General features: G+C 40.0%; 1 protein-coding gene across 2 annotated transcripts in view; it reads left to right on the top strand.

Moving 5' to 3' along the window:
• Positions 1-11,032, top strand: part of ATP9B (ATPase phospholipid transporting 9B (putative)) — a 243,284-nt gene extending 232,252 nt beyond the window's left edge. Inside the window, exons 23-30 of one of the 2 annotated variants that reach the window (XM_054985071.1) lie at positions 111-175; positions 847-1,002; positions 1,139-1,203; positions 2,288-2,396; positions 5,415-5,472; positions 6,570-6,773; positions 7,325-7,357; positions 8,550-11,032. In XM_054985071.1, the coding sequence (XP_054841046.1) occupies positions 111-175; positions 847-1,002; positions 1,139-1,203; positions 2,288-2,396; positions 5,415-5,472; positions 6,570-6,773; positions 7,325-7,357; positions 8,550-8,686 (827 nt within the window). In that variant the 3' untranslated portion in view covers positions 8,687-11,032. The remainder of the gene's footprint in view (positions 1-110; positions 176-846; positions 1,003-1,138; positions 1,204-2,287; positions 2,397-5,414; positions 5,473-6,569; positions 6,774-7,324; positions 7,358-8,549) is intronic. The other variant, XM_054985070.1, reaches the window with a different exon arrangement.
• Positions 11,033-17,503: the final 6,471 nt, after the last annotated feature.

The raw sequence follows: 17,503 nt of genomic DNA, 5'->3' as shown, positions 1-17,503 counted from the left end.
TAGTTACTCATTAAAATAATTCCAAGTAACACTAAATTCTAATAATACATGTTTAAAAAGCTTACTAGAACAGTCTAAAATATGTGGGTAAACTTTTCACATGTTTTCAGGTGATGGAGGAAATGATGTTAGTATGATCCAGGCAGCAGATTGTGGAATTGGAATTGAAGGAAAGGTATGATGTGAAAATTGTATTAAATGTGAACTTAACAATAATGTATTGGAATCCATCTGTTAAAATGGTAAACAACACTGAGTGAGTGTACATTTCAGTCATTGGAGTGTAGTGATTACAATAGCAAAAGTGTGTGTTATATTTAAAAATCATTCAGATTTTCAAACTTGAAGATGATTCTTGTTCATATGTTAATAAACGGTACAAGGCAGTCATGTATCTTAGCTAAGGAGGGGCACACAGGACTAAATAAGTTTTTTCCTACTTTTTAAAAAATGTCACAGAACAAAGAACTTTATAGTGGCGTATTGGGTTGCTATAGCAACCAAAAATGGTCCATGACAACAGAAAGAGATGGGAGGGGGACCAGGAATGGGGATAGGAGAGGGAGTAAAAAGGAAAGACTGCAGGGCAGTAAGAGGGGAAAGGAGAGCAGGGGCTGGCAAGTGGGGGGCAGGAAGCAGGAGCCAGGAATAGTGGAGAGATGGAGATGGCAAGTGCAATGAAGCACAGATGAATGAGAGAGCAGGTAGGAAGAGCAGGGAGAAGGGTGAGAGTTAAAAAGAAGCTCCCTTCCTGTTTAAGTTTTCATGGATCCTTCTCTTGTTTTTGATAATTTACATATTTCACATATTTTGATAATTGAACATATGGTTTTGTTTTCTGTCTAGGAGGGAAAGCAAGCTTCCTTGGCTGCTGACTTTTCCATTACACAATTTAAACACATTGGCAGGCTACTGATGGTACATGGTCGCAATAGCTACAAAAGATCGGCAGCACTTGGTCAGTTTGTCATGCACAGAGGCCTTATTATTTCAACTATGCAGGTATTTAATCCCTTTTACTTTGATGGAGAATAGTTTCTGGAAATTTCTGTTCTGATCATTTAAATAATTTCCATATGCAGAATGATAAAGATCTGTAATGATTCTGATGTAATTAATTATTATGTTCTTTCTCCAGGCTGTGTTTTCTTCAGTCTTCTACTTTGCATCTGTTCCTTTATACCAGGGTTTCCTAATGGTAGGGTAAGTAGAAGCTACAGTTCTTAAAAAATATCTTTGCAATATATTTTTTTAAGGACAGTCACTAAAGCCTGTTATATTCCTCAGATAGAGTTAATGAGCTGTACAGCAGCATTCCTTTGATATCCCCCCAGAATTTTTTTCCCTTTCGCCTCCTAGGCAATACTAATATTAGATAAAATCCACATGGAGAAAATTTATGACATGAAAGTTACAGGTGTGTACTAACTCCTATGAGTCCTTTGTTTGGTTTGCGGGAAGGGCAGGGTATAAGTTGAATAAAAAAAATATAAAGACAAGTGTCCTGACTGACTCATCAATGCCCAGCCCAAACCCCTGGACTTAGAAACATGAAATCTGGGGAGAACATTCCTTTCATGATGTAAACACCCACTAAGAAGGGATTTTAAGAAATCCGTCCCCTAAGGGGGTAAAAAGGAGTAAAATGGGTTTTCCCAACGGGATATAGCTTCCCTGTGTGGCTGGCAGGCTGCTGCCTGCTTGCACCCCCACCCACTGCCAGCTCAGTCACTCTTCCCTGATTGGGCCAGCTTTTCAAGGTCATTTGCATATGTGGCCTGATTGCTCCTCACCCCCAACATTATATACAGTATGCAGTTGCTATTGGGAGTCATTGCATGCCCTTCCCAGTCTTCCCGTAAAAGTTCACTCGTGTTGCCAATCTCCCGGTGGGGCCTGGCTTTCCTGTGTGGCTGGCAAGCTCCTGCCTGCTTGCACCCCCTTCTCTCTGATTGGTCAGCTGTGGAACTCTGTGTTCTGAGGTACAAATCAGCTCAAGGAAACTGCAGACAGTTGAAGAAAGGTGATTTAAAGTAGTTAAATACCATAGCGAAGCATGGGTATCAAGCTGGTGTGAGATAAAAATGTGCACCAGCACTGCACTGCCCTAACTGTTATTGTGTTCCCTGCTGGCAGTCAAGATACACATGCAGGATCAAATTATATTTAATTACCAAAATGAAAATGTATAGAATTATACCTTACAGAAAAGTCATGGTTTTGTTGGAGGAGGGAGAGAGTCTGTGGTGTGGAGGTATGAATTAAAATAACAACTTTCCCCCCTAAGGTACGCAACCATATACACTATGTTTCCAGTCTTCTCCTTAGTGCTGGATCAGGATGTTAAACCAGAAATGGCACTACTATATCCTGAACTTTACAAAGACCTTACTAAGGTAAGAACATTGGTAATCGATGTCCGGGGTCTGCGTCCCAGCCCCCAGACCTGCCAGGAGGGAGCAGTGGGAGGCAGTGGCCCTACCACCCCAGTCAGCAACCAGGTCCAGAATCTGCCCACTCCAGGGGGAAGGAGCGAAAGGCCCAAGCCTCAGAGGGCTGGAGGGAGCAGGGAGAGACCAGCCAGTCCCACCCTCCAGGGGGAAGGGAGGGGACTAAGCAGGCCAGAGGAAAAGGGCCAAGGCAGGGGGAATAGGGACCCAGCAGCAGCCCAAACAGAGCCCTTACCAGCTAAGGAGGAGAAGCAGCCACTATAGCCCAGAGCCACACCCTGGCAAGAGGACAGCAGCCTGGCTCAGGAGTTGCGAGGAGCCAAACCCCTCCAGGTGGAGCTGCCACAGGCATTCTGGGGGAGGAGATGGATAGCCCTGCCCAGCATCAATGAGCAGGCAGCCCAGAAGCTGGCCAGGGCAGCTCCTCGCGAGCAAGGCCAGGCAAGCTCAGCAGCACAGAAGCTGGCTGGGGCAGCTCCTCATGATCAAGGCCAAGGAGACCTCAGCTGGGGATGGCTCACACTCAACCCCACCCTGCCAGCAAGGCAAAGAAGCCTAGAAGGGATTAGTGATAGGAGGGAAACACCTGAGGGAAGGCACAGCTGGGCCAAGTCAGGAGAGGGAACAAGCCTGGAAGGAGGGCGGGGTGGAGAAAGGAAACACTATAAAAGCTGGCTGGGAAGAGCTCTGGGGTGGTGGGTGTGAGTGTGATGGTGTGGAGTGAGAGCAGAGCAGAGCAGAGCAGAGCAGAGCAGAGCAGAGCAGAGCAGAGCAGAGCAGAGCAGAGCAGAGCAGAGCAGAGCAGAGCAGAGCAGAGCAGAGCAGAGCAAGAGTGGAGGCTGGGAGGCGAGTTCTGGGAGGAGGAGATGATGGAGGACGCAGAGGGTAAGCAGACCAGGTTGAGCAGGCCAGCGAGTGGATTGAGAGGGAATCAGGGTGATGTATACCACCTCTCCTTCCACAGAGCAGGGTCCTGCAGCATCCCTGGTGCCCCTCTGATGTCAGGGCCGGCCCAACCGGCGCCCCGCCCAGCGGCGGCAGCGACAAGCCCTGACAATCGATACGTATATGATTTTGTCATGCAGCATTCTTTTTCACTCTATGAAGCCCATAAGGTATAGGCAGAACAGGCCATTGTTTTTGTTTTTTAATAATTTATGGTAAGAGAGTCTTCCTTGCAGTGCTGTACTAGAGCCTTTAGGGCTCTTCTGAGCCCAGCTGGGGTCCTTGACAAGATGGCTGCATCATCTGCATATAATAAAATAGAGATCTGGCGTTGCTGTAATTTCGGAGGATGAAAGGCCTGCTTGCTTAGGGATTTGACCAAGTCATTTATATAGAAGTTGAAGAGAGCCGGTGCTAAAATGCAGCCCTGTTTCACACCTTTCAAAGTGGGAACAGCATTTGAAAGATGCCCGAGCTTACTGTACCTGACCTTTAGAGGTATTTTCATGTAGGGCACAGATCAGGAAGAGTAGCCTGCGATCAATATTAGTGGCTGCCAACTTACCCCAGGGCTTAGCTCTGGAAATAGAGACAAATACCGCCTTTAGGTCAATATAGGTGAAATATAAAGATACTACTCTTGTTGATGAGTATTTCCCCATAAGGTGTTGAAGGATCATGCAGTGATCTGTAGTACGTCTATCTTCTCTGAATCCTGCCTGTTCATCAGCAATCAGATTTTCTTGTTCAAGCCAAATTTTAAATTTATCAAGGAGGTGGGACACACATAATTTGCTGATGACGCTAAGCAGACTGATTGGCCTATACTGTAGTTTGCTTGGTCATCCTTACTCCCTTTTTTGAAAAGGGGAACTGTAGAAAATTTGTTGTTGTTCACTTTCCCTTTCTAGGGAAAAGTTCACTAGGTTAAAGGTACAGCTGCTTACTGTGCCTGCTGAAGTGTCTGTACTTGGTGTAGACAAGATTATCAGAATTACATGCCTTCACTTTTATTGTACAAACCTCAGAATTCTCATACTATGTTCAGAGCTCTGTAAGGTTTCAGCTGCATATACGACAGCAGCAACTTTTCTGTGTGGGGAATTGCTCCTCAGTGGGAAGTCAGGACATGTGGATACAATCCAGCATACAATCCAGCATGTTGATTTCAAAGGAAGAGTGGAATGTGCGGATATAGATTAGATTAGTCTCAATAATCAGAAAGCAAAACTTGCCTGATAAATGGTTGTTGGGGGTTAAAAATTACTTTAAAAATGGTTGTTGATAAAAATTACTACAGCTAATTTTTTCCACATATAATTGTAGTTACTGCAAGACCTGGCCAGCAATGCTGCTATTCATTAATTTCTGTATTTGAAACTCCCCTGCCACCACCAAGTTTAAAATAAATACTTTAGAGTTCAGTACTAATGGCAATGTCAGTAATGTAAGAAGTAGCCTGTTATTTCTAACAGCCCAAAATGGCTCCAGACCTATAACCATTCTACCCTAATTGAAGTTCTTTTCTAACACAATCCAGTGTCATTGGGCTTTAAAATCTGGCTCTGGCAAATAGATCAATGAAAGTAGGTTTCTTTAGTGTGTCTCTCTGAGTTTTGGAGCAAATTATTTGGGTTGGCTCTTATCAGCTTTTTCTACTGGTGCAAAAGCCAAGAGTGGCCTTGGCCCTTTTTGACTCCTAAGCAAGTTTTGTTGCAGACTATGGTTTCTGGGTGTAGGATGGAATGGGGTGGGGGGAGGGGAATTGGGCAAGATCGGAAAAACTGGTAGGATCCAACCATACCTTTCAATTATTGTTTACTGAATTTGTAAAATTAAGTATTTTGCTCTTTCATGTATAGTTCTTTATTTAATGGCAATTGTATTGATTTTTGTTTATGTTTTTAACATGTCATCTGAAACTGGAGGTGTTGTTTCTATTATCAAAGTTATTAAACTGTATATGAAATGACTTTTTGAACAGTATATTAACTTATCTGTCTTTGTTGTTTCCTCTAGGGAAGATCTTTGTCATTTAAGACCTTCCTCATCTGGGTTTTAATTAGTATTTATCAAGGTAGGAGATCTCTCTAATTTTTCAGATTTAAATAATTTCTGTAAATTAAGCACACAGTTTCATATTCAAAATTTAATTTATTTAAATTTCCAGAGCTTAAAATGTCATGCATATTGTGTTGTTTTCTATTTGTTTTATAAATTTGATATTCAAGCCACATTGGGCTTTTTCCCAGTGCATCATGTATTGGTTTTTGTTTATGTTTTTAACATATGTCATCTGAAACTGGAGGCGTCGTTAATTAATGCTAATCTACAAAAATTGGAAATTAATACTTACGTATAAAGCATGTAGGAATATAGAAGTACTATTTTAAAAATCTAAATTATATCTTTAACCTAAAATCATTATTCACATTCTAGTTTAGGGTTATTACAAATTAAATCAGCAAATGTCAAAAATCTAATTAATTATGATGTCTGGAAGAAATGCAGGTTACAGAAATGTGTTTAATTGTTGACCAGCTGACTTTGGTGGCTGCATTTACAGTGGGGAAGGTGGGACAGTAACTTGGCCCCTAGGGAAAGTCTTGGTGTACCATTGTCCTGAAGGGCTACTGCCCTGACCATAGGGTGGCCCAGCATGAGGTATGGCATCAGCCCCTGCCTTGTATGAGGAGAGCAGGAGCTGCTGCTGCCACTGACCATGCCAGCCCCTGCCTTCCTATTAACAGCTGCCATCACCATGTGCAAAGTGCTGCAAACCACTACTGTTATGAAGTGTGTGGAGAGCCACCACAAAGCAGTACCCCTACCTCACAAAAGTCAGTGTGGACTCTGTCTGCGTGAGATGTGTAGGAGCTGCAGTTCCCACCACCACCACAAGATGGGCAGGTACATGAAAGCTAGACAGAGCCACAGCAAGACTGCTCCCCCCCACATCTTTCTCCTTTTTCCCCTGTCCATGAGTGGCAGAGCCATTTTTCTTCCCAGTCCAGCCTTGCTTTTCAATATCTAGCAGTGTTATTTTCAAGGAAGGAATGATTAAAAGTTGCTTTCAGAATAAGAGAACATTGTTTAGAAGATACAGTTCCAAGGAAGGATTTTATGAAACACAGTGGTACAGTGAACCTGTGATATTTTATTTGCTTTTCTCAGGTGGTATTCTGATGTATGGAGCACTCTTACTTTTTGAATCTGAGTTTGTCCATGTCGTTGCCATTTCCTTCACTGCTCTTATCCTGACTGAGCTCTTGATGGTTGCACTTACCATACGAACGTGGCACTGGTTAATGGTGGTAGCTGAATTCTTCAGTCTTGGCTGCTATGTGGCCTCTCTTGCATTTCTAAATGAATATTTTGGTGAGTAGAAATTACTAGCATAGCCTGTACTTAGCTCGCAGCCTCTACTATGTTGTTATAAGATGTCATATCATAAAATTATTTATGCATTAACAAGAATGCTCAGAACAGTATTAAATATTGTCTGAACAGTATTCAGCTCTATACATTTAGTTTAGTAGTTAATCAGTTAATACATCTTGTTAAAATTAAATGACCTTTTTTGTGCATAAGCATCAAACCTTATTCCAAGGGATTACATGGATGCTTTAAGATACAACTCCTATGCTAATATCCACATTCAAAACCACGTGGGGCACACAGGGCTAATCATGTGCTTCTCTGTAACATGGTTTGACTTAGGTTCATTTTTTACATTTAATATTTTACCTTTAAAATATATTTCAGAATGTATTTTATTTGTTTATTAAGATTCTAGGAGATAAGTCTTCAGACACTAATTCATTTCAAATCTTTCAGAGCTTTCTAACACACTCTTTTTTTTGTATACTGCATCTCTTCCTTTTTCCTTGTTTTCTATAAATCTGTCCTTTCTTCTTCTATCGGAGCAGGTATAGGCAGAGTGTCTTTTGGAGCTTTCTTAGGTAGGTATAATTGTTGTTTCCTGAGTAAAGTGCATCACAGAACACCAACACACTCTCAAAATAATTTTTCTGGCACTGGTGGAAAAACAAAAGACCCCATTTTATGCTCCACTGGTTATAAATACTTGGGTTGCCCGTTTGCATTAAATATTTTTATTTTAAAATATTACGGTATTCATTTTTCTTTAATTCACATATTTCATATACTCAAAAACATACTTTTCTGAGAACAAGTCAGCTACAAGTGAAGATTTGCTATTAATTCATAAATTTCTCTCACTATTAGGAATAATAATTATCTTAAGAAATATTTTTCATCAGATTTGGAGATGGTAAAATATTCCTTATTACAAATTATTGTGCGAAGATCGTAAATGTAAACATCCAGTCAGTGTTGTGGAAGATCCAGGGTTGTAAGATATATTTAAATTGAGTTCAACTGAATAACATGTTTTTGTTGTTGTTTGAGGCCTTGACAAATTGACCATTAGTTCTGAATGTAAACTGTGACAAAAAAGCACCTTGAGTTTCTTTATTACACAATTTGGCAAAGGAAGAAGGGAGCTCAAGCATGGCATAGAGGTCCTTCAGGTACCTCAAGACTAACTAGGGGACAGATTTTAATTGGTGTTTTAAGCCTTAGTTGATTAACTATGCCACTTGATTGGGTAAAATTGCATCCCTGAAAAATACATGTTGATGTAACTGCCAGCATAAGATGAAAGGCTAAGAGAAAAGACTAGTAAGGATTAATGAGAAAAGAATGTATGCATAAATCCATAGCATTCAGAGAGTTTTATAGCTTGTCAACTTTAAAAACGGGTAAATGGGGAAAGTTGTTTTCTGCAGCATCAGAATTTCCTGCTAGCTCATGTGTCAGCAGTGCTGGATTCCCAGAAGGAGGAGGTTTTAGCAGTTTGTCACTCTACTTTGCTTGCCTTTGAGCACAGAGCAATAGAGTAAAATTTTCAAACCTTGCCTTGGTAGTGTCCTTCAGTTTGCTGTTAGGACAAATTGATGAATGAAGAAAAATGTATTTTTAAAAAATCATGTGACATCAGCTATAATCTAAAAATAGCCTGTTCCTGACACATTTTTGCCCTAAATAATAGTGATATTTATTGGTCTTGCACAATGGTCACTCTCTTCTTCCCTGCTTTTATAACTTATTTTCCCTTTTTTATGTCCATAGATGTTGCCTTTATCACTACTGTGACCTTCCTGTGGAAAGTGTCAGCGATCACCATAGTAAGCTGTCTTCCACTTTATATTCTGAAGTACTTAAAACGTAAATTTTCTCCTCCAAGTTACTCCAAACTTACCTCGTAAAAATGATGAACATCTGGAAGGGGAAGGATAGACCTACATGACTCTAGCTAGAAATTGCTTCAAGCATACTCCTCCTTCAGTTTGTGGTAAGTTAAACAGAGGGAAAGAATGACAAGAAAAGAGAGGAGCAGACAGAGCACAAAAACGATGGGAGCATCTGATAGATTTCATAGTGAACTATATTTAAAAAAAAACATCCAGATAAGTTTGTGTAATTTTTTTTGGCTTCTAAGTTAATACTGCTTCTGATTGATTTAATTACTACTGTAAAGGATTTATTCCTACTGCACTAATTTTTTTCTGCATAGGGGACAGAAAATTCCCCCCATGGTAATAATTTCCTAACAGTCTCATTCTTTGATAGAAATATTAATTCATTCCCACATAAATAAAGTGTAACAAGACTAGAAACTGTAAATGCCGTTGTCTGTATTTGCTGCTATATGTAACTCTGATATATGCACTATATGAATTATATACAGATGTCTGCGTAGCACAGTATTAGTTGGGGAGCCGTTGTTCTCTTTTCTGTATTCTCCATTGCTAGCTGCATTAAGACTTGTGAATATCTGAGTTATTGATAGCAGCCTTTCCGATGCACATGGGAGCAAAATTGCACAAAAAACATGGTGGAAATAAATTTCTGTACATAATTCTGTTGCACCTACTGATCTGTATAGACCACCAAGGCTTTTACTGTTCAGTAAATGTTTGATAAGTTCCTACCAATTTTATATTTGTAAAACTGCACTCAAGAAGTGTCAGCACAGTACTGGCCATTTCATATATATCAGTTAACCTTGTGTTACTTAATGGAAACAATCCACCAAGCACTTCTATGTCACTTTGAATCATTTTTAGAGGAGATTCTACACAAGCCCCCTTGACATGAATGGAAGTTTTGTGGCAGCAAAAGCTCCTGTTCAGTTATCCATTCACGTACAGGAGTTCCTATGCCTGTTCACAGTTCCTCTGCCTGGAACAATTTTCTGATTTCAGTGGGTTCGGGGGGCAGGGAGCTGATTCCCACACACATTCTTTTGTCCAAGCAGACTGGCTTTAATTGAAATTGAGAAAGAAGATCTTCGCACATACCAGAGTTCCAAATCTACATAGACTTTACACAGATGTGTAGGCGTTATCATTACATTGCCTTGTGATCTGTTTACTGAAGATTACTCAGGTAAAAATAATAAAATTGACATATAAATAATGGTAGAAAATCCATCATCTTCCAAACCATAAATATTTGAGTTCCTACAAGAAAAGAAAATAACACTCTCATCTGATATAATCTTGAAGGATAGTTGTCTAAATCCTATGTACTGTACTGTTATGCAGGACAGGGTTTTATTTTCCACAGCGGCGTTTCCTTTTTCATGAAAAATGTTTCCAGTTTATTCACAACAGTCAGTTACCAGATGAAAGAATAAACATAATTTAACCATCCTTCTTTATTAAAGAAGATTTTTGTACATTTTAATCACTTAAGAATTGCCTTTTTATATCACATTGTTTTGTTAGTTGCTTCACAACGAAATCTTTTTTGTAGTCCCTTAAAACAAGTTTCTTACATCGTTATTTTATAATGATGGTAAACCTTAACACTTCCTGAAAGACTGTTGCAGAACTATTTGAATTACAATCTACTCCATCTGTTCTGAAGATGTTTAACAGTAATTGATCCTTGCTTTTTTATTTTTTAAAACATTTTCATTATAAAAGCAATAAAGTCTAATTTCTACCAAATATTATTATTGACGTTCTGTAAAATAAATGTGTTTGGTAGTGTTTCTTTACGCTGTGCTCATTCATCTGTTTTCTGTAACCGTATACAGCAAACAATTAATCATAATAGCCACTAGATGTCACTATGTTTGGGATTTTCTTTGTGCCAGCTCATGGCTTCGCTCGTTATATGAGAAACTTGCCAAATTTTGTTTTAACTTGGCTTTAGTTTCCCCTTTTCAGTTGCTAGATCATTTTGGACCTCATATATATATAAACAAATACAAATAAACAACAACTAATGAACAGAACAGTCCGCTGTATTATAGTCAATGTCTTTTTTTTTTTTACTGTAACTCTTTACCTGTATGTTGAGTAGGCAAATCTTTACTGTGTGGAACTCATTCCATGAACAAAGCTTAAAAATGCTCTGTTATCCTTGATTTACAATACTTTTTATTGTGGGCTAAGTTAATAAGAAAACAAATTTAGACTTGACTGGACAGATGCAAGGTATAGTTTAACCCTAGCATTTTTGTGTACAAGAACTCCAGTATATACATATACTTGTATTCTGTGTATTCTATGTATATAAATGTGTATATATGTATATTAAAAACTGACTAACAATTATGTGGTGAGTGTGAAAGCAATGTGTAAAAAACACACAGTTAACCAATATGTGTAACCTGCTGTGTATAGCTTACTACACTGATGCAAGCAGGATGCTTTCGGTAGGACAGAAAAGCATTACTATTTCATATATACTGCTCAGTCATTATGAGGTTTGTCCTTGTGCATTATGGGGTATATATATCACAATATCTTTCCAGAAATAAGTCCTGCATGAGGACACAGGGAAGAGAGTTGTAAGTGAGTATAATCTTCCCTTATCCCAAAAGACTCATTGCTCTGAAGCCACGTGTGAAAAGCACTACATCCACAGCAGTATGTTCAGTTTTTCTGCCTGCCCTGCCTGACTCCTCTGACTTGTATCTCATAATAGTGGAAGTATGGGAGAGGGAGGAGGGGGAGAACAAGTGAACACATTTTTCCCTTGGCTCCAGTACTGTACTTTGTATGAAAGTGCTGAATTTTCCAACTGCAAGTTAACTATGGGCATCTTAACTTGCAAGCCATTAGGTATCCTCTAAAGTCCAATACATTGGTTACTAATGCCAGTTTTCTGATCCCTGCTCCCCTCCCCCTGAAAATCATTAAGTACCTCATGATTTGTCACCTTGAAGAGTGTTGAGTTTGCTGTTGGAAAATCAAGTAGTACTTTATCCATCTACCCACTACCCAATTGACTGCTTTCTTCATTCCACCATGTCACAAAGTTAGCTCAACAGCATTTGGGGACAAATTCCAAACTACTATTTGCCCAAATAGAGGTGCCCTTCAAACTTAAGTATGCTATCAACTGAAATATTTCAGATCTGTTGAGGCCTACATCAAACTAGGGGAGAGGGTTGTATTTCTACTCTTTCCAGTACAAAGTAAACCAAATGGCTCTATATTTTCATTTAATCAAATAAATCAGCTGCTAAAATCACAGAGAAACAAAGGTGGTGGGAACCTCCTTGATCAAGTATTATCAAAATATGTTCAATAAAAATGTTTTAAAAGTGTGATCAGAAGCTGCAAAGCCCAGTACAAGAACAGACATAGAAACAAAAAGTAATGTATTAATGCCAACAACCACACCCACAGCATTGCTGCCATTTCTGCTGCCACCCACCAATCACAATGAATCTTGCTAATGATGCCTCCAATTAGCCATATGTGGAAAGTACCAATGAGTAGTTTATGAATGCCAGGATGACATCACTGAACCTACTTTCCCCCTCCCATTCTGTATTCCAATCATACAGAAACCTGAGATGAGTCACAAGGAATGCAGGGAAGGCTCCCTATCTGCTAGCCATAAGAAAAATTAGATACTGTGTTGGTTTTCATTTAACAGGATCAGTTGTAAAGTGAGTTCTGAAAGCACAGCAGAAGAATTGGAGGTTGCTGCTTTTTATGCCTTGGAAAGCTGCATGAAAGAGAAGAGTAACAGATGCAGTTACCCCCATTTATATTGTTCTACTTGAACTAGGTAAAGTGCCTTTCCTATTAAATGGATCCATTTCAATTTTTAGAGGGCTAAACTTTCATTACAACATGCCTTGGATTGCGGGGAATAGGATGTCTCTGGTTTAAGAAATTGTTTTGAAGGGAAGTTATCAGCAGGTGAAGACCTACTATATCTGTCTAAAACAAAAATTAAAGGCACGTGGCTTTCAATCTGGCAAGCCTATCTATACTCCAAAAATCAGTTGTGTTCATGTTCCAAAAATCTGACCAACCCTGAGCAGTGCTAGAATTTGTAATAAAATATACCTTTGCTTTTTGAGCCTGCTCTGAACTAGTTTGTCACTTCCAAAGTTCTGATTCCGCCATGGTGAGGCTTTCACTAAAATTTCCATGGAAGCACAGAATTCAAGTTCCTGAGGGTTTGAGTTTTGAATAAAACACAATTCCAACTCTTATGTGTGACAGTATGAAAATACACATGGAAAGGCTGCAGACAAAAGCCATAATTACAGAGAAAGTGCATGTTACTGTGCACAGTTTTTGTCCTTATACCTGAACTAATCTTGTTTCAATTAGGCTGCCGCTTCCTGTTCTCAGGCTCAATTGAAGGTATTTTGTCAGCCAGAGAAAGATACACACATTTCCTCATGGTACCAGGCTGCCCACAGGAGGGGATGCCGGTTACTGGTGCACAGGAGTGATCTCTGAGCTTCTGCAGTATCTTGGTGCCTTTGATGGCTTGGCCAGACAACCAGTCCTGTTGACATCACATCCATTTTCTAAAGGTGGTTGCTTGTTTTGTTAAGGCTAGAAATGATCTTTTAACTCTACCTGCAAAGTCTGTAACACCATTTTTGATATCTTTCCCTGCAGACACTGGTGTAAGAGAAGTGAGAGAATCTGGCCCTGCTCCCCGCAACGCTCTTTTGTTTTAACAGCACATTTTTACATCTTGGGCTGGTATTATTATTATTATAACTCAGTTGAAATGAAAATAATAAAAAGCTCTTCAATATGCTAGCCCCCCTGCAGGGAAGAAAATCAGTAGTAGGGAACAGACACAGCCCAGTCCCGGCATTATATGTAAACAAACAGGAGGTACAATATCTTTTAACGCTGTGTTGGAAAGCATAGGAATTCCACTGGTAAACAAAACACAGTCAGAGCTATATGATTCCCGACCAGTATTAACAACCTAACAGATGCCCTCAGCAGGGTTCACAGCTGTTATTGTGCAAGTTGGATTGTGCTCAGCCAATTGCGAGTGAAAATCTTCTTTGGATGCGGAACTACAGTCAAAGGCCTATTTGCTACTCCATCAACTGAAAGCCATAGATTTGATGAGTGCATTCTGTAGCAGAGTCAGCACAGTCAGATGCCTTGAACAGAAAACATTCATGAACCGATTTGCAATTGCAGGTTCCTCTCCCTTCTGCTGTTACTTCTATTCCAAATTAGGGTTCAGACTAATATTTGGCATCCTTTCATTCGATCCTCTAGGCAAGCACACAGCAAAGTGTGAGTTTGTATTTTAAAGAAAACCAAGACAAGTGAGCTTACCAAGAAGGACTTGGAGGAAGGAGGAGAATTAAATAACTTGTGAAGGATTACAATTTCAATGGCTTTCTTAGACTTACTTGTTATCTCGACATCTCTTACTCTTTCACACTGTATGCATATCATACTGTGGCTGCTGTAGAAGCCAAACAAAATAGATCTGCTCGTGATGTTGTTTAGCTACCCAAGACCAAAGCTCCATCTGAGTCTACATGCAAAAAGAGAGAGAGAGAGAGAGAGAGAGAGGGAATTGGTGCTGGAAAAGTAAGAGTGCCAGTATACAGTCAGGCCGGGTTCAAGTCTCTTACTATACCATAGAATTTTGCTGGAGACTTTGGCCCAGTCATTTTCTCAGCCTAACCTACCTCTCAGAATTGTTACAGTGAGGATAAAAACTCAGGGTGGTGGTATTGTAAGCCATGCTGGGTTCCCATTGGGGAGAAAAATACAGTATAAATATGCAAATAAATATAATAAGACTAACATTGGGGTGAGAGCCCCGTGGCACAGAGTGGTAAGCTGCAGTACTGAAGTTCAAGCTGTGCTCATGACCTGAGTTCAATCCTGGCGGAAGCCGGGTCCAGTTAGCCAGCTCAAGGTTGACTCAGCCTTCCATCCTTCTGAGGTTGGTAAAATGAGTACCCAGTTTCCTGGGGGTAAAGTGTAGATGACTGGGGAAGGCAATGGCAAACCACCCCGTAACAAAAGTCTGCCAAGAAAACGTCGTGATGCGACATCTCCCCATGGGTCAGGAATGACTCAGTGTTTGCACCTTTACCTTTAACGTTGGGGTGAAATTGAAGCCCTGAACAGAGTAGCAGGGGAGTCCTTAGTGACTCTGGAGATAGCTCAGCAACACAGTGCTTGAAAGAAAGCATCCTGCAAATTTATTTGTAGCATTGTATCGGGGCAGAATGAGGAGAAATTTTTTCATTCAAAATTTCCTCCCCAAAAATTTAGGGTCAGGAGGAGAGAGGCTGCCACAACTCCCTGGTCACATCTCCAGTGTCTGAGCTGTGTTGATATTTCAGCATCCTGGGAAGAAATGCTCTCTTGGCTTAGGGCTAGAAAGAGTTGCATATTTTTATGGGAAAGAAAGAAGACTGAATTTTCTTAGTGCTTCTTTAAACCCTTATAGAATCTCAAGTGCAGTTCTGTTCCTAAGAGTGCTTTAATGGCTGCTTCCCCACACATTGGATAATGCACTTTCAATGCTCTTTAGTGATAATTTGGAACTGGGTTTTCGTGTGTGGAACACAAAATCCACTTCTAAAGGATAACTAAATTGCATTATTCAATGTGTGTGGAAATGGCCAATGTGTACTTATATGTACTGATGGTAGCATGTGGCAATGTGAGGAGGATTAGAAAAACTGGGATAACCCTCAAATATTTGTGAGTGAAGAGTTGTGAACTGCTAAAGGTCTATTGATTGCAGAAGAGGAGATGAGATCTTTCAAATTCTGTTCTCTGCGCCCCTGCCTAGAGAGCTATGAGCAGTTGGCGACGAGACTGGGCTTTTTCAGTTGTGGCACCTCTCTTTTGAGACTCGCCTGGCCCCTATTTTCCCTTCAGGCAACAGTCAAATTTCCTTTTACACAGGCCTTTAAAGGATGCCTTTTTTAAAAGCTGTTTTATCATCAGCTTGTACTTTAAGGACTGTTTTATCAGTATCATTTTATATGGCCATTTCCACACACGTTAATATGTTACTTAATATGCTTTAATGCCCTGACTTGCTTCTAGTGGTGATTTTTATTGTATTTTTTACTTATTGTCTTGGATTGTTTTGTTATGTTTTTATCGTTATGAGTCATTTATATTGTTCTCATTGTATGCTTGTCAGCTACATCAAGGAAGTCTGGAAAAGTGGCAAACAAATTTTATAATTAAATCAATCTTAGAAGATGGCTGAGGGAAGTTCAATGAACTTTGGTGTAGGAAAATCAGATACCTGAGAGAAGTGGCAAGTAAATGATAAAGGTTTACACTTCCTGTGGGGTAGCTGGGAACACAAATCAGGGCACTGGGAGACTCAGAGGAAGATACTTCATTCCAGGAAAGGAGGCGAAAAAGTCCCACTGTGAAGAAGCAAAACCAGGGATAGTTTAGACAGATATAAAGGGTAGTCTTGGGCCACATTGGGCTAATGTATAATGACTGCAATAAAGGAGAAAGTAGCTGAGGAAGCCCATGGGCCAATGAGAGAAAAGATGGATAAAGAGACTGGAAGAGTGAAAAAGCCATTCTAAATCAGGGTGGAAGTGTGGGTTTTTAAAAGACAACAGAAACTTTTAAAAGACAACAGACAAAGAAACTTGTTAGAGAGTAAATGGTTTTGATGACAATTTAGATATTACTAAACTCCCCAGCAATACATCCACAGATTTTAAGTTGTGCTACTTAAGATAGAGGATGCACAGTGTAAAGGTGAAAATTCAAAGGGGATGAGGGTGTGCAGCAAAACCACTACTGAGATCCTTGGGACAGGAAATATGTACGTTTCCCAAAGTTCTTATATCAAGAGAAAGTCCATACAACTTAGCTTCTGTTTTTGCAGCCTTGATTCTGGCTTCTGGTTTTGAAACCAAGCTACCCAGTGACCATGTTGGACTGGGCAGCCTTGGGTATAAATCACAACTCAGCCACATACCTTAGGTTTAGGGCAAGTCACACCTTGTTCTGGTCTTCTCTTGTACGTTGAACGAAGAATCCATTACTTGATGGTGTTGTCCTGCAGATGAATGACGTTTGCACTGAGCTTTCTGGTGGGCATTCTATCCAAGGATCTCCTTTAAAAAAAAATAGAAAAAGCAAAATGGCTCTCATTTAGGCTTGCTTCTGCATCAGAATCCTGTTTCTACTTTAATTTCCTTTTAGGCTCAAGATGGAGCTGCCCTGAATCAACACTAGGTTATAGAGCTGTTACGTATTTCCAACAGCCTCCCATATTGCAAACATTATCTAACCTTAAAAAACCAATGAGCTGACCTCAGTTACTTTTGGGATGAATGCCTAACTGTCAAGTTTCATGTAATTTCACCTTTCACCTAGAACCCAGTGCCCTGGAATGGGACATCTCAACAACCCTGCAAATGTTTTGCAGTTAGTGCTGCTTCTTGATAATTGCATGACTGCCTCTAACCCTTTAGAATAGAGGGGGCTATACATAATTATCAAAATTCTTGTTGTTTATGGTTTTTATTTTGTAAACAGAGTACACTTACTCTGTTTACACTTACTCTGAGTAAGTGTATTTTGTACACTTACTCATTTTCCAATGATGTAGCAGCGATCTCAAATACAGGTGGGGTTGGAATGCACGTGATGGAGCTAAGTCAGTCTGGTCTGCTCACTACCTTCAGTTCCATGAAGGGAAGACAGACTGGATTTAAATGAAATAAATAAAATTCTAAAAGTATAAGGTTGTGCTAACACTGGCTTGGATCCTAG

This window comes from Eublepharis macularius, chromosome 7 (assembly GCF_028583425.1).
Source record: "Eublepharis macularius isolate TG4126 chromosome 7, MPM_Emac_v1.0, whole genome shotgun sequence".
In the NCBI taxonomy this organism is placed as follows: domain Eukaryota; kingdom Metazoa; phylum Chordata; class Lepidosauria; order Squamata; family Eublepharidae; genus Eublepharis; species Eublepharis macularius.
This window is presented reverse-complemented; position numbering and strand designations above follow the sequence as displayed.